The sequence below is a fragment of the Nicotiana sylvestris genome, chromosome 5, assembly GCF_000393655.2.
Source record: "Nicotiana sylvestris chromosome 5, ASM39365v2, whole genome shotgun sequence".
Taxonomy (NCBI): Eukaryota; Viridiplantae; Streptophyta; class Magnoliopsida; order Solanales; family Solanaceae; genus Nicotiana; species Nicotiana sylvestris.
Window position 1 is genome coordinate 28645124 of NC_091061.1, and position 25473 is coordinate 28670596.

Consider the following 25473-nt stretch of genomic DNA (forward strand, 5'->3'; position numbering starts at 1 on the left):
AATATGTTTATTTGTTTTGTTTAAGCTTAATTCGAGTTTAATTCGAATTTGAATAAAACTTGCTTGTTATTGTTGTTGAATCTTTTCATTTATGTCCATACTTTGTTTGATTGTTCTTGAATCCGAAATTAGTATAAGTTTGATCTTCTTGTTTGTTGATTATCATTTTTGATTATTTCTTCAGTTTGTTTCATGATCTTGTTTAGTTTTAATATAGAAATTGTTGGTTGTAATGTTGTTAGATTTAATTTTAAGTTCAAATGATTATTGAATTTAGAAATCTGAATATACTTGTTTGTTGTTGTTGTTGTTGAATCTAAAAGTAGGTTTGTTTGTTGTTAAAAAATATTGTTCAATCAAAATAATTTTAGTTGTTTATTTTGTTGTTCATCATTTAGTTTGAATTTGTTGTTGAAAATTGTTTAGAAATTGGTCATATTTGTTGTATTTTGGTTGAAATTAATTAGGTGAATTGGTTATAGCTGATGGGGGTAGTTTGGTAATTTGCAGTACGTTCAGGGGTAAAATGGTAATTTCAGTAAGGTTAGAGGGGTATTTTTGGAATTAAAATTTTGAACATTTATTTATTTTGAGTGCTCTGTCAATTAGGATTAAAATAATATTAAAATAATCAATAATTGGGGGACAAGATATAATGGTGGGGAATAATGTATTTGTTTAATGTAAGCATGGGGAACAAGACATAATGGGGGGGGGGATAATGTATTTGTTTAATGTAAGCATGGGGAACAAGACATAGTGGGATTGCGGGGCTCAAGAAAAGTTGTTTAAATAAATAATAATTGTATTTTTTATGTAGTAGTGGGTTTGGTAGGAGAAAGTGGTTGTTTTATTAATTGATTAAAGGGTTTGAGATGTGAAATAAATAAGGGACTTGATCAGATTTTTAAAAAGAGAGGAGAGACAGAAAGAGGAGAGAAGAAGAGAGAAGGAGGAGATAGAGAAAAAAGAGGGCTGAAGATTGAAGAGAGAGAAAGAAAAATTCCGAAAAATATTAAAACTTTCAAAAAAATAAATAAATACAAATATAAAAAAAAGAGCTGGAAATTAAAAGAGAGAGTAGTATACACCTGATAAATATTCTGATATACGGGTTTAGATATTAAGGATTAAACATTAATTAGTCTTTCAAATCTGAAAAGATTCCCTTGGCTTCTGTCCGTTGTTTGTTGTCGGTGTTTCTGGATTTTATCTTGATTTCAAATCTGTCACTGGGATTTCTGTTGACTGGATTGCTGGTTATTATTGTTGTTGTTGTGTTACGTACTACGTTGCTCACTTTCTTCTTCTTATATTGGCAATACCAGGTACACAACTGTAATTTTGGCATTTTGTAAGCTGAAATGAAGAATGAAATATTAAATTTCTAATTTAGCTTTTTTTTTTATTGATTGTATTTAGGTTATTTCATGTATTATTATTCTGTAAATCGCCGTCGTTTTGCATAACTAGACATATTGTAGCGATGTATTAAATAATGCTTTGCTTTAACCTGATTATTAGGTAGTATATATTTAAGCATGTTCATTACTGATTAAACTGTCTAATAATTAAAATGAGAAGAAAATAACGTAAAAATGACTTTATTAAATCAATTTGGCAAAATTGATTAAGTTCACTATTTATAAGGGTTTTAGTATCGCCAACATTAAGTTAATCGAAATCATGTAGCTAAATTTAGTTAAAACATGAATTTAAATTAATTTTGCGAATCAAGTATTAGGACATGATTTGAATTAAAACAAGGTTAGTTAAGGTTAAATTAATTAAATTTTAGAAATACGCATTAGTAATCAAGATTGTTTCTAATTTTCAGTAGTTGTAAATAATTAATTTCAATAGCTCAAGTCATCTAACAATATGATTTTAATCCGGTTATGGGATAATTAGTTTCTTTTAAAAAATTATTTGACAATTCCATATTGTATTTATAATTACAATTTTAGTAATATTCCTTTCCGCTAATATTTGTTTTAAACTAGTATTTAATATGTTATTTTTAAGTATGTAAAGATGATTTTATATTTATAGACAAATTTAATAATAAAAAAAATGTAGTCATTTTAAGATATTCATAAAATAAGGGAGGATTTCGCTAAAAAAAAAAATATAAACAATACAAAAATTTGTAGGGTCCTCCAATTTTTTTTTTTTTTAAATACTTAGATTCTGGGATGGGCCGTTTAGTAAATTTCACGGTCTTGCCTAAAAGTATAACAACGCGTAGTCCTTAGGCGCGTATTTAATAAGAGTATTTTCTTAAATATGGGTGTGCATTTATGTAACCCAAATCCCAATCTTGGCGGAGTCAAAATGCGTCAACAAATCACGTGTACACTGGTTGTGACGTGATTCGAGATGCGTTTTCACGACGTTGCAATTCTTGTATAAAATAATAATAATAACAATAATGATAAAAGCGGGTCAAAGTAATAATAATAATAATAATAATGACAAAAGCGGGTCAAAGTTAAATTTGCATATAAGTCCTTAATTGTTAAAAAAAATCAGATAAATAAGCCAAATATAATAGTTGAGCGACCGTGCTAGAACCACGGAATTCGGGAATGCCTAACACCTTCTCCCGGGTTAACAGAATTTCTTATCCGGATTTCTGATTCGCGGACTGTTAAACAGAGTCATTCTTTCCTCGATTCGGGATTCAGCCGGTGACTTGGGACACCATAAATCTCCCCAGTGGCGACTCTTAAATAAATAAACAAATCCCGTTTCGATTGTCCTTTAATTGGAAAAAACTCTTTCATCCCTCGCGGGGCGGAAAAAGGAGGTGTGACATTAGATATCAACATATAATTGAATTAGAAATAACACATATGTAATACATCATTTATCACATAAGCCGTTATTAACACTTTGTTCATATAAGTGATAAATTAAAAAATATAATAATTTTAAAATATACTGGTATGGATTAGCTAGATAAAAGAGTGGGTTAGTTAATATGAACATTTCACGAAATCAACGTACTTTTCTGGTTAGAATTATTCACATATCGTACATTCTCTATTACTTGCGTATAGGGGTGTACAAAGGAAATCGACAAACCGCACCAATCCGATAATTCGAGTCAAACTGAGAAAAAAAATTCGACTATGATTTAGATTGATTTGGAATGGTATTGGAGAAAAAAACCCGACTATAATTAGTTTGGTTTGGTTTAACTAAAGAATGTCAAACCAAAACCAAGCCAACTCGACATTGCATATATAGAAATTTTAGATATATTTAATATATAAATATACTTATTGTGATGTAATTTATAAATATTTCTTAAACTTTTTCATAATTTTATCTTTTAAGGTATTATTTCAAGGTTGGACTTAGAACTTTTGAATGTTCCAATAAGTTTTATAGCCATTAATATTAGTAACTTAAATAATGCTAACAAAAGCACAAACCAAAATTAAATCAATACTAATTCTAACAAAAGACATTCAATTCAATACTACGAACGACAATGTATTGAATATTTATTTTTTATTTTGCAATAATTTAGATAACTAATACTCCCTTATTAGTCTACTTATTTTAGTATGACTTAATACTTTCATATTATGTTTATTTTTATTATGGTTTTTTCTTTAGCGATATTTATAGTACATAATTTTATTGTTTTTATTGTTGAATATTTTAGGATAATGCTATGACACATCTCATATTTTGTATTTTCTTTTTGAAAAATACCTTATATAGTTGTATCTTACTATGATTAAAGAAATATTTTGAGCGTAAGTCATAAGTTTTGTGCTACAAAGATTTTACTGGTAAAAACCCCCAAGAAAACCGAAAATTCGAGATTGAAAAATCCGAGTTTTATTGGTTTGGTTTGGTCTTTAGATTTAACAACCCGACACAATTGGTTTAGTTTGATAATTGTAAAATCCGAACCAACCCAACCTATGTACACCCCTAGTTGCATATGTTATTGGAGACTTCTAATATATACTCTCTTATGTTAGCATTCTAATTTTCTATCCTTTTCTTCTCATTGCTAAAGTATTACGTGCAACGTATGTACATAAAAAATAGTATTATTACTATATTAAAAGTGCGAAGGCCCTTCATGAAATGTCGTTCGCCTTTTTTACCCTTTTAAAATAGAGTTTACCTTGTACAAAATAGTAATTTTATTATTTACCTAATATTTAGAAATAGACATTTAATTATTTTTCTACTATTTAGGTATTCGAAAATAACTAAATTTGGTGTATTAAGTTCTTCCTTATTTAATGTTTGTAATTAAACATATTTGTATTTCTTGCTGGAGTCTTTATTGAACACGATTGTAGTGAAAAATATTGCTTCTTCCCAAGTTCTTATTTATTACCTTTTTTTGTTACTTAAAATAATTATTTTAGACTAGAATAGGTTTGGAATAATTCTATTAGTTAAAAGATTTAATACCATTTTGAACAATAAATATATGAAATTTACATGTTGTCCTATGCATTTAAGTTTCAATCTCCTATACCTAATATAACACATGCAAAAAATAGTAAGAGTTACACTTGAGTCATGAAAGCATGTCTATAAAAAAAGAATTTCCATGCAGTAAATTTAGCTTTGTCACATGTTTTGTTGTTGGGTCGACCATGGATCCATGCTGCTAAAGCAGTCCCGTCAACACTACACCAGGTGGTCAAGTTTGAATGGGATCATCAAGAAATAGTTGTGCATGGAGAAGAAAGTTTAAATGCTCACAGCAGTGCCATTGTACCGGTCGAGGGAACAGAAAATGACCAGGGACCATGGGTATACCAAGTGTCCGACACAGTGTCAGTAGAGAAAATTCCAGAGGGGAAGTACCTTCCGAATCCAAAGATATCCTCTGCATCAGTCATGGTAGCCTATGAAATGTTAAAAAATGGTTTTATACCCGGCAAAGGTCTAGGATTATCTTTGCAAGGAATTACACAACCAGTATCTCTCCCTGAGAACTGGGGAACATTAGGTTTGGGGTTCGTACCCAATGTCAATGACGTAAAAAAGTCCAGAAAGCTGAAACAAAAGGCATGGGTTCTGCCAAAACCAGTCCCACATCTATCAAAGTCTTTTGTCAAGACCGGTGCTGAAAATCGCCCGATAACAACAATTCCTAAATCCCGGGTCAATCCTGAGGAGGAATTAATTGAAAGATTCGAGAAATTGTTTAATGATGTGAATATGTTGGAAAGCGGGGAAGGTTTGGCCAAGCTGCCAAAAACTACTTATTTTAAAAAGCACTTTTATTCAAAAGTCCTTTATGAAAAAGTACTTTTGCAAAATAAGTAGTTTATATTTGGCCGATTCGTTTGAAATAGTGCTTTTTGCAAGCTCATTGTGTTTGGCCAGTCTTTTAAAAAAGTACTTTTAATTATCAAATTGCAAAAAAGGACAGTAAAGGTTCAATTTACGATTAGTATTATTTAGAAAAGAAAAATAAACTTAAACATTTATTAGAAAATAATTCTAATTAATATAAAATATAGTTGTTCCAAAGCAATACTATTGAGTGTTTGGTATTACTTATTATTTATATGATAATTTAAATATGTCAAAATACGTCATTTAATATAAATTTAAAATCTATGCTTAGGAATAAGAGAAAGAGAATAAAAATATAATTAAAATAAAAAAGAGAATAAATGTATGGCAGAAATAAAAAGAAAAATTAAATTAATGAGAGATTGAAAAATATAAATTTATTGTAAGGTTATTTTTATCTTGAATAAATGAATTTTCTGCTTCTGCTTTTGCTTTTTGGAAGAAGTTTGAATTTGTAGCTTCTCCTCAGAAGGAAAAAAAAATTGCTTCTGACGTTGCTCAGAAGTACTTTTTATTTTGGCAAAATACCTTAAAATTTTCAAAAAGTACTTTTTTGACAAAAAAAAAATACTTTGGACCTCCTAGAAGCTTGGCCAAACAGACACTACGTGTATTTTTCAAAATTGCTTTTAGAGAGAAGCTATTTTTTTTTACTTTTTTAAAATTATTTTTGCTTCTACTCAAAGTCACTTTTTTCTTCCAAAAGCTTGGTCATAAACTTCAATTTGAAAAAAAATGCTTTTGGCTTTGGAGAAACTCTGCCAAAAAGGCTAATTTTTTTTCCAATCCGATATCCGATATTCGCATTAAAGCCCGACTATATTACCATTCGGGTACCAGTAAATGCTAAAACGAAATGTCGAACAATGATTTTTTACCGACACGCCCGCCAATGTCAAGTCACCGATATTTTTTTTTCTCTTTCCGTGTTTCAATCCACGAAATAAAACCCTAATTTCCCATTTTCCCTCCCTCTCCAATTTTTTCCCTCGTCTTTTTCTCTCGGAAGGTTTGAATAAATGGCGGCGGCTGGCAGCGGCGGAACGACAACTTCCTCAGCCTACGAAGTCACCGGAGGCGGAGCAGGAGGAAAGTTCCGGAAACGACCTTTCCTTAAGAAACAAACTAATCCATACGATCGCCCTCCGACGGCTCTCCGGAACCCTAGTTGGCTCACGAAACTCTTCGTTGATCCCGCCACTAAGCTCATCACTTCCGGTGCTCAACGGTTCTTTTCGTCGCTCTTTCGGAAACGTCTTCTCCCTGCCCCAACGCCGTTACCACTTCCTCCTCCAGGTTCTCCTTTTGCACATTTTCTCTATTGGACTATATATTCGTATTTGAAATTGTTTGGTTTTTGCTTGGTTTTCTGTTGCCTTTGCATTGTTGTTGTCAAAAGTTGTAATTTCCTTTTTGTTACGTCTAGTGGAGCTCGATAATTATAAAAAAGAGTCTTATAATTAAGAGTTTAAGTTATTTACACTGGCCAATTAAAAGTAATTGCAGGTAACTTTAGTTTTTTTGGTAGCTAACTATTTTATATTACCACTTGAAAACATGTACAGCTCTGTCAAAAATGAAAGGTATGCAGTTTAGACATTAGTCCTAAACTTGAAAATTGCTGGTAACTTTAGTTAATAACATTGATTGTTAATCTAAAATAAATACTCCCTCCATGGACACGGGACTTTTGAAACTTGTGTGGCTATGAAAGCTTCTCACTAAGGTAATATTGGAATTGCAAAATTAAGAGTTTCCTTATTAGGGAAGGGTTCATTTCTTTTTGAAATGGACTGGTTCATATAAAAAACAGTCGGAGTAGTAAGTTACTTGCTATGACATGTTAAATTACGTTGACGGAGTAGAATTTTTTTTTACATTGTCAATGTATATAACTTAAATCCTACAACGAATTATAACTAGTTTGGGATGGAGCTGTAAAGGTACTGGTTATTATTTCTTCTTTTTGAGTGCGTAAATAACAGAATTCTATTACTATGATGTATGCTGTAGTTTTAAATTTGGCTCATTAAAACTTTGAATTGAGGCAGTTAGTAGTAATAGTTGTTGTAACTATGTCCAAAAAGCAGAATGCTTTTAATGATTTTTGTTATGTTTCAAGCTGTTTCATGATATCAGTTGGTAATGTCTAGTTGGAAATTTTACCTTCTTTCTTTGGTAAATTCAGAAAATTTATTAGAAAAAGTTTGCTTTGTTCCCGTATACACTTTTCTGTATGGTCTAATTGTATGTGAATTGAGGTTTTTCCCTCTCAGATGTTCTTCGTTCCAGAAAATTGATTAGATATACATTAGATAAAATGGGCTAAAAAGGAAAAGAAAAAAAAGGAATAGTATGATTGAGTCACAGTGATTTTTACTTCGTCCAAGCATTGAATCTCCTGTCTCATCTCAATTAAGAGGTAAGCAATTCATGTAATCTTTGACCTCTTGCCAATTGATTGTAGTAGCTTAATCGAGATCAGAAGCAAATTGTTCAAATGCTTCTAATTTTGCAAATCATGCTAATTCTACTTTTAATACCAGCTTTGATATGAAGGTACGAGGGAGATAAAAAGGGAGTATGTTAGTCAAATAGAGGGCTCTCATGGGGGTGTAGTTCACGGCTTTAGCCTTAGGCTAGGGACCTGTAGTTCTTGTATGGGCAAACCCTATTTCTTTTAGAATAGAAGTGATCTATCATCAAGGAGCTAAGTTAGAGGCTTAATGAGCTGCTTTTCTTGATTATGTTGAAAGGATCAGATTACTCCGCTCGTAGGGAAACATATCTGGTACCCTTTTCCTACTAAGTGCATGATGGCCACTCCAGACATAGTGGTTAGACAACTTCTGAGCTTTTGAAGTAAAACTATATTATTGTTTCTAGCTGATGTAGTCTGGTCTTTTTCACTGATCTAACCAAGCTGAACATGCCCAGCCTACTGGTTCATTTGCCTGCACTAATTAAAATCATCGATCTCCCATTTTATACATAACTTGGGAGCTATTTCCTTATCATAAACAACTTGGGAGCTAGTTAGTTATGTCTAACGAGTGGTAGCCTTTTTTTTCTTTTTTTCTTTTTAAATGATGTGATGGTTGACTGAAAGGGTTGGAGTAGGCTTCAGCCTCAAGTTACCCGAGTTTATGGTTGGAGCTCGACGAATATTGACCATTATGCAAACGCTTGAGGTTTATATATCTTATGCTGGCTATTGAAGAAAAGCTGCATCATCTGTTATGTGTCTCTTTGAAATGGATAACATGTTTGACTTCCAGCATAATTAAATTCATCTTGTGCAACCAGTGTTAATTATTAACCACTCCTTATCGGAATGATCATTTGAGACAAATCACTGACATTGCAAGTGGCATGTATGGTTTAAGTTTATTTGCTCTGAAATTCTTTTGGGAAGGAATTTGCTCTGAAATTTTAATTCCTGGTCACCTATCAAAAGACATTCCTGCGCTATTCATATTTCCTTCTCATCACGAGAAACAAGTAATGTGGCTTTTGCATCTATTGTCTCTCTGTTATGTGGGTTGCTCTAAATTGTTCTCTGACATTTCTTAGACGAATGTCTTCCTATGAGCTTTGTTTGCTTCTTTTTGTGTTTTCATTAAGTTTTACCATACTTTAGTTAAGACCTGATTTGCTTTTTGGTACAAACAGAAGCAAGACAAGAACCAGTGGATCTGCAGCAGGAGTCTTGTCCTAATGTAAGTTTATTATGCGAATCTTGTCCTCAAAGCTTCTGAAACCTGGTGCTTATATATTTTATTTTTCACGTGTTTGGATCACAAGAATTGTCCATCTTCCTAGACACAGCAATTTTGTTTTTTTCTTGCTCATATACTTGTATTGGTGGTCCAATGTTTCACAAGACTTCAATCATTTGTTTATTGAGAATAATAACTTGATATAAATATATAGTATGGTATGCTGATAAAGTTCCCCCTTTGTCCTTCCCTCTTCTGGAACAATTCTTCTTTTTGGTGAAGGATCATGCTGGAGCAGTAGTAGTCACCGGACATGAAATTTGCAACTCTGTGTGCAGCTCTGAGGGCAGTGCATTCTCAGAGCTTGAGCAACTGTTAAAACAGAAGACATTCACCAGGTAAGCTTTGGGATAACCTAGCAGTTGCTAGAATTGTATCTGTTTTATCTCTTGTTTCAGGTTTCGGTATTTCTGCATGTCTATCAAATGTAAATTGACTGCGCTGCTGCATACTCTATTGGTGGTTAAATCTGCCATTTTTTCTAATGTGCGTTTTCGTAATAACATACAATAGCAAACTGGAAGTCATAGAATTTTGATCTTGCTGTTGCCCCCGTACTTTGGTTCAATGTAAAGGTAGTAAAAAGCGCTTTGTGTGGTAGGGGCATGTCACCATTTCGAATCCTTCTTGATTGATTCTAGTATTTAAGTGGAGAAGGGTAGATTTGGGAGCCAATTATTCACTTAAGTTTCGAAGCTGTAAACAACCGATTTCTCAACTATTAAGCATACTTTAGATCTTGTGATGTTTTTTCCTAGTAATTGCTCTTTTGTTTCATTTTGATTAAACAACTTCTTTTGAACTCTAATGTAATTATCTATCTGAATTTTATATTCATGATGTTGGCCTCAATGAGGTCATCTATATCTTGGATGGAGGGTTAGGTAAACATACACTCTGGTTTCATCGTCTCCTTTTTGTCTTAGCAACTACTTTTTAGAGGTAGCCACTGCATCTTTCTTATTAAGTACTTTTAATTGATTGCTGGGAGGCTAATGTTCTTATAGGAATCTTGTTCAATTGAATCGAGTTTCTAGAAACTTACCCCCCCCCCCCCCAAAAAAAAAAAAAGGAAAGAATTGACGGTTCTAGTATATTCATATTTGGTTTCAAGGTGGCATGTGATATTTACTAATATGAAATTTGGTGCGTGCAGAGCTGAAATTGACCGTTTGACAGAACTTTTGCATTCCAAAACTGTAGATACCTCTGTTGGGAATGATAAGAGAGCTGAATCCATTCAATATAGGCCTGTAGCCAATTATTCTAGCTCTTTACTTGAAAAAAATAGGGCTGAGAAGGTTACATCTGATGCAGCTGTTAGTACTCCTGCCACAAGTTCGAGGGTAAGATGAATGCCTTGCCTGGGTACTCCACATGTTAGCTTTGTGACAATTTTTAAAATTGGGTCAGTCTGACATCTGTGTTGTTGATGGTTCCAGGTCCCTAAAGGCGATGTTGCATCTCCTGCTGAACTGGCAAAAGTTTACATGGATACTATGCCTTCAAAGATGTCATCATCAATTCTGAGTTCGCAAAGTCAAGTTGTGAGAGTAGATACACCACTGCTAAAGAATATAGCATATTCCCAAAATTTACCTATTACATCAGTGACAACAAAGACTGCTGGTCTTGTTGGGGTTCGAGCAAATGGATTTACCACTCCAAGATCTCGTGGTAGATCTGCAATATACAACATGGCGCGCGCTCCATACTCCAGAATTCGTCAAACTGATGGTCAAATGGTGCATTTGCTTCTCTGCATACTTTACTGTTGGAAATTATTTAATTTGTTTGAATTGTTGGTTTAACTTTGGTCCTCTATCAGGCTAGTAGCTCCACATACAATGCATATAGCAGGCCTTCTTTATCTGAGTCAGTCTTGGAGCATGATGGATATTTTGGCTCTAAACAGGTATTATTTGCAATCACTGTGGTCTTGAACTGATTTGAATTCTTTATTTTTATGTATTACCATCTGTGAGTGAATTTCACCTTTTCCTCTTTCAGCCACTCAAACGGAGAAGTTCTGTTCTAGAAGATGATCTGGGATCTGTTGGCCCCATGCGGAGGACTCGACAGAAACCCAATCTCCTATCAAATGGAGTTTCTCGTCCTAGTCCAGGAGCAGGGGTTGCTTCTTCTTCTGTCGTTTATCAGGAGGTCTCGAAAGTTGTTGGAGATAACAATGTGCCGACAAGGTATGCCCACATTCCTTCCAAGTCCAGTGAGACAGCTGCGAAGATATTGGATCATCTTGAATATCTGACCCCAAAGAAGACGTCATCAGAATCAAAACAAGTTGCAGGGAAAGATAAAACACCCAAGAAATTGACACGGAACATGCTTCATGGACAAGCTCTTAAAAGCTTGGAGTCTTTGGATTCGCCGAAGCTGCTTCATATTGCACAAGACAACAGCCATAAGCTGGAAAATTTGTCTAAGGTTTTTCCAACTGATGCCCATGATTCTAGTTTGCAGAAGCAAGGCAAAATAGAACAAAATGGGCAAAGGATATCTATTAGCGAGTCCACCGTTTTACGAAAGAATGATGCAAAATGTTCACTTGAAGATGCTCAACATGCTCAGCTAGTTTTGGAAAATGCTGATTCCCTGGATAAAATGTCTGCAGCTCAACCTCAAAAAAAGCAAGCTTTTAGGATGACCGCACATGAGGTTCATTCCCTTTTTTCAATTCACTTGGAATCTTTGAATGTCTTTACTAGCTTTGAATTTGAGCATACCGTGTTACAACATATATTGACCTTAGGGGTGTTCATGGTTCGGTTTGGATCGGTTTTTCCCTAAAAAGAAACCAAACAAAGTAAGTCGATTTTTCAAGTATTGGAACCAAACCAAACCAAACCAATTAAGTCAGTTTTTTATAGATTCGATTTATGTCAATTTTTGTCGGTTTTTCGGTTTTTTGATTATTTATCGGTTTTTCTTAAATATGAGACATACACTACCAAACACATATTCCGGCGATTACATTTTTAATGTAACACTATCAAACCAATTGTTCTTTGAGAAATCTATCATTTACCAAGATATATTGATGATAATTGAATCAAATAGTGATGAATAATTTAAGGACTCAATTAAAAATAGATTATTTTTAACGTGAAATAGATTCTTGTACTTAGCAAAAAAAAACTACCAATCAAATAGAATGTAGAGGCAAGAAACTAAATTATTATAATAACAAAGAACTAGATTAAAAGTGCAAATGATCAACATGTACTACAAAATTTTAAAAATTTTGTATACACACACATGTGTGTGTGTAATAATAAATTTTAAATAGCTACTTCTATAGTCGGTTTGGTTCGGTTTTTTCGGTTATTTTTTGATTAAAACCAAAACCAAATCAAATTTGATCGGTTTTTTGAAATTCAAAACCAAAACCAAACCAAACCATAAAAGTATCGATTTTTTTTTTGTCGGTTTTGGTTTGGTTTACGGTTTGGTTCGATTTTTGGGATTTTTATGAACACCCCTAATTGACCTTGTTGGTGTATCTTGTGAATGCTTGTGAACATCTTGCTCTTTGTATTGCACTTTTCAGACAGTTCCTTGTGGTGCAATGACTATTTCTCTATTTTCCAATTCCATATATGAGTAGATACTCAAGGTTTAGAGGTCTGTTTAGGTGGTTGCTATTTAACTTTGCTCTGCAGCTGATGCCACTGCTGCTGTGTCAGGACTGCATTGTGTCCTAATATTTGCTTGTATTGCCTATACTTCCTCAGTTCCAATTTATATGGCATTCTTTCTATTTTAAGATGTTCCGAAAAGTTTGACCCTATTCCATTTCCAGCAAAGTCACAACTTTCAAGAATTTAAGTTCATTAACTATTCACACATTAACCTGATTGTTTGCTCTATTTTCAACCACTACTTTAGTTCTCTTTCATCATCATTACTATGTTATAAAAGTCAAATTAACATCTTAAATTCTCTGTCCGGTCAAACTCGATCACATATAATGAAGTGGAGGGAGTACTTTTTTCCTGCTTCATGGCCAGTACTCACTTAAAGTTTGGGGTACTTGCCTTTTTAGTTTTATTCATCTGTGTCTTCACCAGGACTCTTTTAATGTTTTGCAGACCATAACAAACTCAGTTGATACGTCCTTTTGTTTTTTCCCCCTCATCTTTGCAGGACTTTTTTGAGCTGGACGAGGACATAAACTTTGATGAGTCTGCATCTCAAGTGGCTGAAGGGAGAGATAAGATGGGTACATCTGATGCTGAAAAGAAGTCTCTATCTACTGATGGAGCCCTGAACAAACCTGCAGCTTTTATTGAAACGAAGGCTACTCTGGGGATTTTGAACAAAAGAAATGATATGGAGGCTCCTGATGCTGCTGTTATCAGCGTCGATAGCACCAGTTTCCTGCCCAGTGCCAATTCCCTGTCACCCGAGGTTGTCCCGCCATCATTTGGGTCTAACAAATCAAAAGAGCCAAGTGTTGATAAGGTCCCAGCACTTCTATTTTCATCGTCACCCCCACTCACAGGGTTAGAGCCAGAAAGCTCTAGCAGGTTAGTTCCTACTTTGTTATATTCCTCAGATATATATTAATCCTGACCAGTTTTGTCACCTTATATTCTGCCATCCATTTGTGTCTACTGATAATGTTAGCAGCTATGAGGGTGCTTATTGTTGAACATACCTTGCTAAGAGTACCTGACTTATTTTTTTTCTCCTACTTGTACTTTTTCATGTATATGTGTCAGTGCACAGATGCAGATTTTTTTTACCTTTCTATGCATTTCCTCCAATGTTGTTTTCACACGATTCAAGGGATCGCTAATGGTTCTTTGTTCATGTTGTGTACTCTTTTGCTCTAAAAGAAACAGGTATATATAAGACTATCTTCTTAAACTATGAAATATTAGAAGTTAAAGACAGTTATTAGCCAAACTGATGGCAGTAGAATAGGCCACATAATAATTAACCTTTAGAGAAAGGGTTAGGATTCTGAATTGTACTTACTGATTTGTGGTGATCATAGCAAGTTTTCTAGCCCTGAATCGGTGATTCAAAAGAAAAAATTTAGAGATATTGTAACAAAAAGGAATGTGTACACTGAGGTTCATAATTTGTGTGTGATTGCCGACTTTAACCAATGTTGGTTGGAGCTAAAATAGTTGGAGTTGGAGAAGAGGGAGCAGAATTGAGGTGAAGGGGCTTTTCAATTTGCTTGATTTTGAAGTAAATGATAAAAGCATAGGGATTTGTAATCTTCAATGTATGTTTTTCTGGAGAAATACGAAGGTATTGAAAAGAAATTATGCTCAATAATTGGTGACCAGTACATTTCCCTTTATTCCCCTTTAACTTATGAACACAATGGATAAGAGACCATTTGTTTTCTCTATAATTCGCCTGTTCCGCACTCCCCCTATTTGAATTTGACTTGGTTAAATAGGCGATGGATGATGTACTCTTTTAGGACATTCTCCTGATGATGTCCATGAAAACTGGAGTATTTTATTGTATATGCTCAACTATGGGTGAATAGTTAGATCTTGCGTGAAAAGTGCCAACTTTTCAAATATCTTGATATTTTTTTTATTGGATACCCCTGAACAGATATCTGATATTTGATATTTGACATTGGGTTTTGATGTATGCCCAAGTAGCTTGAGATTGAGTGTAATTGTTGTTCTGTATGGTACTTGTGGTCTGCCTGTTTATTATTCTGATTACATGTTTTTTCTGAAGCATGGAAGTCCTAGCTCTCTTGATGCAGACTCTGATAAAGATCAGATGTGATAGTTATTTGTTCCCCCCACCCCGACCCCGCACTAAAAAAAATTCATGCTATTTTTGTTATGTTCTTTTAACCTTCAAGTTGATAGGCACTCGGGATTCCAGGTATTTTGCACGATGTAAACATCTGAAGCTCTTCTGACTAACACTCACAGTCTATTATTTTTTTAATGTGATTGATGAAAACCTAGGGGAATAAAATGTTGAGTTATTATTGTCAAGCCTGACCTCTAGTGTGAAAGGGTAATCGCCTGTTAGAAGAAGTCTAGTAGTTGAATTTTATTTGCAAAGAGACTTTAAGCTGAGAACAGGACAGTGAAGACTTTAAGTTGAGAACAGGATAATGAAGATTTTAAGAATGCTTAGCAGCTTGCTGGAGAAAATCAAGTGAAAAAGGAAATTAGTTGGAGGTCCTTTGAGTTTTATGCACGCTTTCTTAAAACTACTTGAAAGCATGTAACAAGTTTCTTCACTTATCTACAGCTTATGCAACCCTCCTTTTGGCCTGGCAAGTGGTCCGTTGGAACTCTTCGAGTCAGATAACTCACAGAAGCATGGAAAGAGCAATGGAAAGTTAGAAGCTTTATCATCTGGTCTATCACCTTCAACTTCATTTGCTGCTCCATCAAGTGCTTCTAGCTTCAGTAATGGACAGTTTGCACCTAGTCCTGCTATCTCAGCCACCTCCCTCTTGGCATCAAGGAATGTCCCAAAGGATGTTCAATCTGGTAGCTCAAGCGAGGGTGCCCCTTCCACAAGCATTTCAACTGCTGTTGGCAGCACAGCAGGCAACTCCATTACCTCAGGTAGCTGCCTGTTTAGTTCCGCTGCAGCATCTTCAGTATCAACTGAACCTCCTATCAAATTTGGGCTGTCTGAAGATCCACCAACAGTGTCGACGCTATCAACAACTTCCAGTGCAGACAATGCAAACTTGAAAACCAAAGCAACTAATTTTGGCAACTTGAGTAGCACTTCACCTTTTGCGGGCTCATCATTTGCATCTACAAGTCCTGGAAATAATATTTTAGGTTTTAGTTCACCAGGAATGTCAACAGATAATACAGCTAGTATCCAGTCTCAGAGTTCTGTTTTCAGCACTGTAGGTCAGTCGCTTGTTAGTGCTCGAACTTCTCTAGCTGGATCAGACAATGCCAAAGTCTCACAGACTGTTCCTTCTCATTTTTTATCATCTACTTCATCACCAGAAGTTAGAAACTCTGGAATGACATCTTTTTCCACAGTTGGTTCTGCTTCCAGTAATACTGGCATAGTTTCTGCTGCTTCTTCAGATGGCAACCCAGCTGGCTCCAGCACTGCTCAATCTGGAAAATTTAGTATTGTGGCAAGTTCCCCAGCCTCATCTACATTGGGCAATTCAGTCGGTCCTAGCAGTGGGACCACTCAGCTGGCATTTACTTATGGTGCTAGTCCTGCAGCAGTAACCACTGCACTTGCCACTTCCAGCAATGCTACTTCTGGTGTATTTATGTTTGGTGTTAATTCTTCATCTTCCTCGATAAACGCCGTTGACACCTCTACTCGTTCTAGTCCTGGCACATTTAATTTTGGTGGTAGTTCTTCAGCTTCCTTATTGAACAATGTCAGCACGTCTAATGGCGCTACTCCTGGTGTATTTAGTTTTGGTGGTGGTTCTTCAGCTTCCTCAGCAAATACTATCAGCACCTCCGCTAGTGCTACTCCTGGCGTATTTAGTTTTGGTGGTGGTTCTTCAGCTTCCTCAACAAATACTGTCAGCACCTCCACTGGCGCTACTCCTGGCGTATTTTGTTTTGGTGGTAGTTCTTCAGCTTCCTCAAATTCTGTCAGCACCTCCACTAGTGTTACTCCTGGCGTATTTGGTTTTGGTGGTAGTTCTTCAGCTTCCTCAGCAAATACTGTCAGCACCTCCACTGGTGCTACTCCTGGCGTATTTAGTTTTGGTGGTAGTTCTTCAGCTTCCTCAACTAATGCTGTCAGCACCTCCACTAGTGCTACCACAGGCATATTTAGTTTTGGTGGTAGTTCTTCAGCTTCCTTAACAGATGTCATCAAGGCCTCAACTACTGCATCTCCTGGCGTATTTAGTTTCGGTGGTAGCACTTCAGTTCCATCAACAAATGCCGTCAATGCTAGCAGCACAGTGAGTCCTAATCCATTTGCTTTTGGAGCCACTTCTGCCTCTTCACAAACTTCCAGTAGTGCTGGAATTTTTGGTTCCAGTTTACAGTCCCCAAAGCTTCAACCAGGTTTTAGTTTTAGTTCTAGCATCCCTTCTGGGTTTACATTTGGAGCATCTTCGTCTTTTAATGCTCCAAGCACTACTGCAGTAGTCTTTGGATCAGCACCCAGTACCCCTAGTGCACCAGCCTTTCCATTTGGTTCAACTTCTCCGACAGTATCATCTTCGCAGCCCATATTTGGGAACTCCACTCCTTTTACTGCGGCCCCCGTGAACAATGGACAGATGAGCATGGAAGACAGCATGGCTGAGGATCCTGCACATGCATCTCCCCCTGCAATTTCATTTGGTCAACCTTCTGTCTCGCCCTCTCCAGGTGGTTTCATGTTTGGTTCAACGCCTAGTCCATTCCAGTTTGGTGGTCAGCAGAGTAATGCTGCTGCTCAGAATCCATCTCCATTTGCAGCATCCAACAGTTTTGGTGCTGGAGGGAGTTTCTCATTGGGAAGCAGTGGTCCCGACAAATCAGGTCGAAGGATCATCAAACCTAATAGAAATAAGAATAGAAGGAAGTAAAGTGTTTCGCAACAAGACATTGATCCTCATGGTAGATATTGGTTGGCAAGAGGATTTTTTGACGACAGATCGGCAGCCACAGGTTGTGGGTTTGTGCAATTTTCCTTTTTTTTTTTTGGGGGAATTTTGGGCACTGTATCTGTCTCCAGGAAGTGAAAATCTTGTAATCCTATCTGCTTTTCTGTTTTTGGCCCAAATTCTATGACATAAAATATCACAATTTTGGATAGCATTTTTAGTGAAGTGGTTGTATGGGGTGGGCGGGGGGGGGGGGTGTAGAGGGCCTAGTTAGCCATTTTTCTTTCTCTATTATCGATTTCTGTATTTCTACGTGTAACATGACAAGGAAATGTATGCTTCTGTAATGAAAGGTGTCTCTATCGGGGACTTATTTTCATGAAGATAAACATCAATATTGAATAAAGTTTTTAAAGCATTGTTGCCGTTTGTTTAGTTTCCATTTCAACCCTAAACGTTCATCTTTTCTTTTGGGTGATTACTGCAGTCTTTATTTTAGATGGATTTAGCTTATATGCACTAGTTGTGTTTAGAATGTTTTTTCTATCATTTTATTTTAACATGTCGGAACAGATTACTGCAATAGAGGGGATTTGTTTTTTTCTTTTCCCTGAGCTGTTTGGATTGAATGCAATTCAAGAGTCAATTTGGTTTGTAAATTAAATAAGTTTCACTTATAAGTATAGCTGAAAATAATATATATGACAGTCTAATCCCTCCAAGTGAAAAAAAGAAAGAAAAAAGAATCCCTCCAAGAATAGTATCTGCTAAACAGTTGGTATAATACAAAAAAGGTTAGCTAAATCTCTACAAAAATGGCATGCACGAACCGAGAAATGGATATAGTCCAACAATTTGACATGGTTGATGAGCCTTTTCTTTTGTATGGTATATGGAAGGGAGAAAGAACCATTAAGTCTTGGTAATATTAGCATAATAATTAATATAGCATCCAATGGTGTAGTCTCACGGTTAATAAAGTGAGACGAAAACTATGAAAACCTAGAGTTAAAGTTTCAAGAAAGGAAAAAATAATTGATTTCTTCTTATTTGCTTAAGTCTTGATACGTGGAACCCTACACATACCATTAATGGTGAAAATAATAAGAATCGGATGAAATAACCGGACAAGTTAACCCGAACACCACCATATAAAAAAATTGCAGCATTGTTGCATCATTTGGCATGCAACATTTGGTGGAGGATTCTATTTGGATAAAAATAAATTCCTCAATTGAAAACTAACTACCAGTTCATTTATTTACTTGTTAAGAAAGGCACAACGCATTTGGAAATAGAAGTTATCCGATTCTTAAACCAAAAATTAAGAAACCAACATTCTTGAATCTATAATTGCAACTAATGGATTAGGAATATCTTAGCAGTTAACACTAGGAATATATACTCAGCCTTTTAATAACTAATTAAGTTATCCTAAGTTGCTTTCCATAAAATTTGGAGCGAAAAAAACCCAAAACTACTGAATATATTAATAAGATGCTACCATAGAGTTTTGCAACATCCAACTAATGTTGATCTACGAGGAATATAATCACTTAATAAAAACAGACTAATTTAAGTATCAATCACCTAATTCAAATTTGCTTCTAACGCGACTACTATCCTGTTTGGTCAAACTTTCAAAGCTTAATTTGAAAAGTATTATCTATCAAAAGTACTTTTGGAGAGTAATAATATGTGTTTAATTAATCAATTCAAAAAAATTGCTTGCCAATGTCAAAGTAGCAATTTGTGGTTCGCTAAGGTTCAAAAAGTACTTGCGAGAAAAAAAAAACTATTATTTTTAGCTTTTGTAACAACTTTTACTACTAATCAAAAGCACTTAATTTTTTCTAAAAATTTGGCCAAAAATACTTCAACTCTCTAAAATAAGTGTTTTAATAGAAAAAGCACTTTTGCTTTATTCAATTATTTTCTGTTTGTGTCAGCAAAATTGTGTTGCCTCATTTCTAAAATTCTCATAATTAAGGAGGTATTAGCTAGAAGATCAACCAATATTTCCAAATTAACGAATCATATTCAAAATTCTTTAAATGATACAGTAACTTGAATTAAAGACCTCTTATCCATTGAGACTTTCAAAAATAGATCATACTCCCTCTGTCTCATATTATGTGTTGTGTTTCTCTTTTACACGCCCCTTAAGAAATATTAATTAGGAAAGGGATTGAACTATTCTACCTTTATTTATATTTTAAGATATAATCTCTCTTCATTGTATATTTATGTGTTATCTCCATATTCAAGAACAATTATTACTAAGGGTGAAAAAGGAAAAAAAAATAATCAATTTTGTCTTGAACTTCTAAATGACAAATAATTTGAGACAACTATTTTTAGTAACCACGACCATTAATATGAGACGGATGGAGTACATTGTTCATACCCCGATCTTAGCAAAATAATAAAAATAAAAATTTATTACGAAAGTCTCAATTTTTTGGCAACCTCCTTACCCTGATGCTAGCTCTAAGCCATACACGTGATTTACCATATGCATGGTTGCATCAATCCTTGATAAGTAATTGTGTAAACTGAATCAAGAAATATTTATAAAATTCATAAAATTCAGTAAATATTGTAATAAAATTGGTAAAACAACATGATCTTAAAGGTAATTACAATACATCGAAAGTTTTTCATAAAGCATTACAATTTAGAGCCTAATTACCACATGTAACTAATTTACCTAATAACTATTCGTAGTTACCGTTCAAATGTTACTAGCTTGTATCACTTGTATTCAGACACACAACAAAATACAACATGTGTCAACTGTATTCATTCGCAAATGAATGCAACCTGTATTAATTGTATTCGTTCGCACAATGAATACAACCAAGGCAAAATACAGAAATATAAAAAAATAAAATGCTCTCGTTAAGAATCGAACTCAAGATCTCCGCTTACTTTAACCAACTGAGCTATGAGAGCTTGTTACACTCTTGTTTCAGTTTAAAACAATTGATCTCTTGTTTTAGTACTACATGTGAATTTGCTGCATAAAAGTCAAATATAGCTACAAACAGTAATTTATCTAAAATATATTCACACTGTTAAATCCATCAAAACAATTATATAACCTACCATGTACATTAAAATTGTTTCATTTACACACAAGAAAAGGAAAAGAAACAAACAAAAAGAAGAAGGCAAGACAAAAACCTAAGCAAGGAAACCATATATGGTGGTGGACTCAGCTTTGCCTTATTGCCAATGGAACCACTGCAGCCAAAGGAGTAGGCAAAGGAGATGGAAAAGGAGAACTTCTACAATTTGGACAAGTTGGGTGAAGCCTTAACCAAGGGTCAATACACTTGACATGAAAAATATGGTGACAATCAGGCAATAACTTAAGTTTATCATTGTCTTTATAATCTGCCAAACAAATTGAACATCCTGATGAAGAAACTAAGTCCCTTTTATGAGCTTTGGCTTGTGAATAAAGTAACTTTGGATAGCTTTTTAATGTGTCTTCATCAATACCTTGTTGAATGAAAATCAAATGATTTTCTAATATATTGGTGGTGGTGTTGGAATTTCCAATATGGGAAGAGGAAGTGTTGGTTGATCTTTTTCCAATATATAAATAGGAAGAATAGGTGATGAGTATAAGAATTACAAGGATTAATAAGGAAAATCCAATGCCATAGCCATAATTTTCAAAGGCTTTTTCATTAAATTGATCTGGACCTTCACTTGCTTCCCCTATAGTGCTATTCATTTTGCTTGAAAATGAAGAGGTTTTAAATTAAATCTTGAAAAAAAAAAGTGTTGAGATAGAGATATGGTGGAGGAAAAATGGGCTTTTTTTTGTACTTTAGAGGCTAAGGAAAGGGAAGATATGTCTAGCTAAGGAAGCTTTTATAGGTATATATGAATAAGAGAACCTTTATGTCATGCAGGATTAAGCAACTTAAAAAGAGTGTTGATCAGGCAAAAAAGGTTCTTTTTTTTATTCTTTTTACTTTTATTGATGTGCTGGAAAAGGGGTTTCTTTTCTTTTTTCTTTTGTTGGGGAGGGGGGGGGGTTAAAAAAAGATTTATATTATATACTATGACAATTGACAATTTTTTTTAGTAATTTATAAGTATATTATAACATGTTAATTACTTGCAATTAATTTGAAGTTATCAATTAATTAAAGCTTATTACTTATAATTATCTTTCAAGTTACATGGTTGTGTAAATAATTTTTTACTGTTAATGGATAAAATTTAAACTTAGGAACAAATTGAGTGGATCACTTAATTTTCCTTTCCAACATTGCAACTTGGACAGTTACAATATATTCTCCAAATTATATCATCCTTGTTGGCCTATGTCCTAATTTGCAACTTGAACTGATAGTGTCAATAATATTCTTATGTATACAATCAAGTTAAAGTTACCTATAACATCAAGTACTATTAACTCTAATTTGATGTTATAAGAAAAATAGTTTGACAGTATAAAAAAATTGAATTATATAGGCAGCGTCTATCTCAGACCCCACTAATAGGATTTTACTGGATTGTTGTGGTAGGCAACGTCTATCTCAGTCATGAATCATATCTTATCAATAGCACTAAGCAATGAATCTAAAACAAATATATTGGAAAAGAAAAACATTTCGTGAATTGTATTAGCATAGTCCTAGCCAAAATCAATTTTTTTTATAGCCAAAATCAATAGTTTGAAGACTTTTGTGTTCACAATTTTCAAGTGTATTTATCCCGTGAAATTAGTTAAGGTATGCATAAGCTGACCCGAAAACTACGGTTATAAAAAAAATTCAGGAGAATTAGGTCTTAAAACTTAAAACTTTTTGTAAGATTAAGAGAAGAAAGGATAGACGATAAAGCAGGAAAAAAAGATCCAAGAAGAAGCAAGCTAGCAGCAGCATTTGCTACGTTGAAAAAATCTATGCCTAGATTTTTGTTACTACATTCCGCACTGAATCCTAATCCAGCAGCTGCACCAGTTGCCAATAGATACGAAGTAACCTGCAGCCCTATGTTAGTTAACATGAAAAAAGTAAATTTTTTGGCTAGAGCATAGTCCTTTTTTCTTGTTAAATATACATCAGGTAATTTCATTCAACTTTCAGTTATGCGGCACTAAAGTTATACTAAAATTGATTTTCGAGAAAAGTTAACTCTAGTTATACCTATATATCATAGGAAATAAAATCATTGAACAATACCAAAAATTGATCGAAAAATGCTAGTAGGTTGCCACACGTATAAGATAGTACGTAATGTACGTATAGCTACGTCAATCGTTCACTATCTTACATAATATCCACGTGGCACCATAAGAAAGATCTCATTTTTCAACCCAACCTCCTAATACTAGATATCTTTCACCATGTGGCACATCATGAGTTTTCTTATTTTTTTAAGTGGTGTCATATGTCGGTATTATGTAAGGTGAGTTGTTGAAGTGGAAACCTACTTGTATTTCTGGCACCAAGTTTAGTTTCTTTTTTTTATATTGTTATTTTTCTATTCCAAAAATTAATTTACCATAGCAAGTTGGATGACCATTTGAAATTAACCCTTAAATATGTTTATCATTCATTTTCTAGCCTCACATAATTTGGATATATTAGATCATGTGAAAGATCATGGATCCCGAAATGTAACACTACAATTTACATCCATTCAGAAATCAGTTATTTTCGTCCAAAAGACACATTGATCTTCCTACTTCAGATTTTGTCATACTTTTTGAAATTGAAGGATTACTTTTCATTTTTGAAGAATTAATTGGCGTACCTTTTCGCTGTAAAATTCAAAATAAGCAAAGCCTCTAACGCCAATAGGAGTTTCACAGACTGCGTGGAGTATTGTTAACACAGCTAATAGCAGTGTGTAGGCCATCCCAATCGCAATTGCAGATATAAAGTAACTGTATCCCAAATATTCAACAAAAATAAAGAATCTAATCACTAAAAAGCAATCTGATCCAATTTGCTTAATATATATAAGGGTAATAGACAATTATTTGATCTGTCTTCCAAATTCAGCTAGGAGTAATTGGCCCAAAAACAAAATTATAACAAAGTAGTGTTTAATAAGGGGCATTTGCATCTATATCCGCTTTTTGTGTCACATTTTAATTTGTAATTGCAAGCGTACCCACTTTTTCGCATAACTTCAGCACACGGGGCTGAAGTAGCAAAGGCAATCACGCAAAACTTCAGCATTCTAGTAACCGCGCCTGAAGCTCAGCTCTAGAGCTGAAGTTTTTGTGTTGTAACTGGGAAACTTCAGCTCTAGAGCTGAAGTTATTTAGTTCTCTTTTCTTTCTAGTGCTTGCGTGTTCCAGTCCTTTTCTTTCTTCTTCAGCTTCTGCTTATTTGTCTTTCGTTTTGTTATTTTAAACTCCATCAAAAAAAAAAAATGCAGGCTAAAAGCGGACGTAGTAAAATCTTTGAGTGCAAAACATGCAAAAAATAATTTGATTCGTTTCAAGCATTGGGTGGACACAGAGCAAGTCATAAAAATACAGCTATTAAACTCATGTTGATGACTACTTTTCCTAACGAGTTACCTACTGTTAAACCTAAGAAACATGAATGTTCGTTTTGTGGCGAAGAGTTTGTTGTCGGCCAAGCTTTAGGTGGACATATGAGAAAATATCGCGACGACTTGAATAAATTAAATCAACAGCAGCAATACCAGTATTAGAAGGAGGGGGAGAAAGGGGAAAAAGGAGGAGAAATGGGCTAAGTTATTTAAAAGTGGGTATAAGTTAAAAGTTTTAAAAAAAATGGGTATAGGTTAAATGATGGCGACCAAATAGGGCGCCCCGTGCAATTTTTACGTTTAATAATTTATTAATTTTAAAAAAATATATTTATTTGTTTTAGAATAAATACTTATAAATCATGCATATTTGTATGTTGATAAAACAAACAATGCTAATTATTCAGCGTTTAAATTTAAAAATATATTTTAAAAATCAATTATGCATCATATCAGGACATCTTAATCTTTAAGGGGCAAAAACAAACAAACAAACAAACGTGACTGAAGTATTTGAAAGGAGAAAGCTAGTTTGCCGATAAGCATAGAAATCAGTGGCCTTGACTGGAAAACCAAAGATATCACTGATTCAACAGTATCAGTGGCAAGGACAATCAATGATACTAACAAGAAAATGAATGTAAGGAACCTCATTAGAGATATCACTAGCGACCAGCCAACTGTCACTGTTGATGTCTGGTTTTCGTCCATATTTGCCATTGATGATGTTAACACTGGACATCTTCACGCACACATGACCCAATACATCTTTGTAATAGTCTGTAATTAGTCTTACATATATAGTCACCATATGTTTACTCTTAACTGATTTTTTTAGTCTAGCCTTGCAATTCTTTACCTATTGTATATATAGCCTTAGAATGATTGAATATGTAACACACACAAATATTTTTGATACATTCATTTTCTCAGATAATAAAAACTCTCTCTCTTCGTCTCTATTTCGAGTTAGGGTTTTCTTCTTCAGATTTTGCTTTTGCAATTCGATCTTGTTGATCTAACATGGTATCAGAGCGCATAATCGAATAGTACTCGTTTTGAGCTCTCGATTGATCTTACCCTTACCGTTTTTCGAAGAGTTTCAGTTCATCAATTTTCACCTAGGGTTTCTGAGTTTTGCGAAACTTTGAAAAAATTTGTGAAAGTTCTCCGATAGAGTTTGCTGTGGGGTTGTGATGTCGGAATCCGAAGGCTTTCATATTATCCAACCTTTTCGACTATTTTTAACAGTAGAAA

General features: G+C 34.4%; 3 protein-coding genes across 3 annotated transcripts; 1 reads left to right on the top strand and 2 right to left on the bottom strand.

Moving 5' to 3' along the window:
• The first annotated feature begins 6255 nt into the window (after positions 1–6255).
• On the top strand, positions 6256–18122 carry LOC104212608 (nuclear pore complex protein NUP1-like). Its single transcript, XM_009761920.2, has 9 exons — positions 6256–6642; positions 9019–9065; positions 9348–9463; positions 10282–10471; positions 10568–10870; positions 10954–11040; positions 11136–11801; positions 13290–13672; positions 15390–18122. Exons 1-9 carry the CDS (start codon positions 6366–6368, stop codon positions 17662–17664), a joined length of 4344 nt encoding a protein of 1447 aa, XP_009760222.1. The 5' UTR covers positions 6256–6365; the 3' UTR covers positions 17665–18122.
• A 2777-nt stretch (positions 18123–20899) lies between these two features.
• On the bottom strand, positions 20900–21427 carry LOC138868433 (RING-H2 finger protein ATL70-like). Its single transcript, XM_070145986.1, has one exon. The coding sequence runs from the start codon at positions 21425–21427 to the stop codon at positions 20900–20902; it is 528 nt and encodes a 175-aa protein (XP_070002087.1).
• Positions 21428–22494: 1067 nt separating this feature from the next.
• LOC104212611 (CASP-like protein PIMP1) lies at positions 22495–24936 on the bottom strand. Its single transcript, XM_009761924.2, has 3 exons — positions 24713–24936; positions 23464–23596; positions 22495–22689 (listed from the first exon to the last, which is right to left on the bottom strand). The coding sequence occupies exons 1-3, from the start codon at positions 24934–24936 to the stop codon at positions 22495–22497; spliced, it is 552 nt and encodes a 183-aa protein (XP_009760226.2).
• Positions 24937–25473: the final 537 nt, after the last annotated feature.

Excerpts from the sequence above, each read along its gene's own strand:
- LOC138868433 (XM_070145986.1), bottom strand. The coding sequence starts at position 21,427 with ATGAATAGCACTATAGGGGAAGCAAGTGAAGGTCCAGATCAATTTAAT.
- LOC104212608 (XM_009761920.2), top strand. The coding sequence starts at position 6,366 with ATGGCGGCGGCTGGCAGCGGCGGAACGACAACTTCCTCAGCCTACGAA. Across the intron at positions 9,066-9,347 it reads AGCAGGAGTCTTGTCCTAAT|GATCATGCTGGAGCAGTAGT; the intron begins GTAAGTTTATTA and ends TTTTTGGTGAAG. Across the intron at positions 13,673-15,389 it reads GAGCCAGAAAGCTCTAGCAG|CTTATGCAACCCTCCTTTTG; the intron begins GTTAGTTCCTAC and ends ACTTATCTACAG.
- LOC104212611 (XM_009761924.2), bottom strand. The coding sequence starts at position 24,936 with ATGGCAAATATGGACGAAAACCAGACATCAACAGTGACAGTTGGCTGG. Across the intron at positions 23,597-24,712 it reads CAAATACTTCAGTCACGTTT|TTACTTTATATCTGCAATTG; the intron begins GTTTGTTTGTTT and ends TTTGGGATACAG. Across the intron at positions 22,690-23,463 it reads TTGAATTTTACAGCGAAAAG|GTTACTTCGTATCTATTGGC; the intron begins GTACGCCAATTA and ends ATAGGGCTGCAG.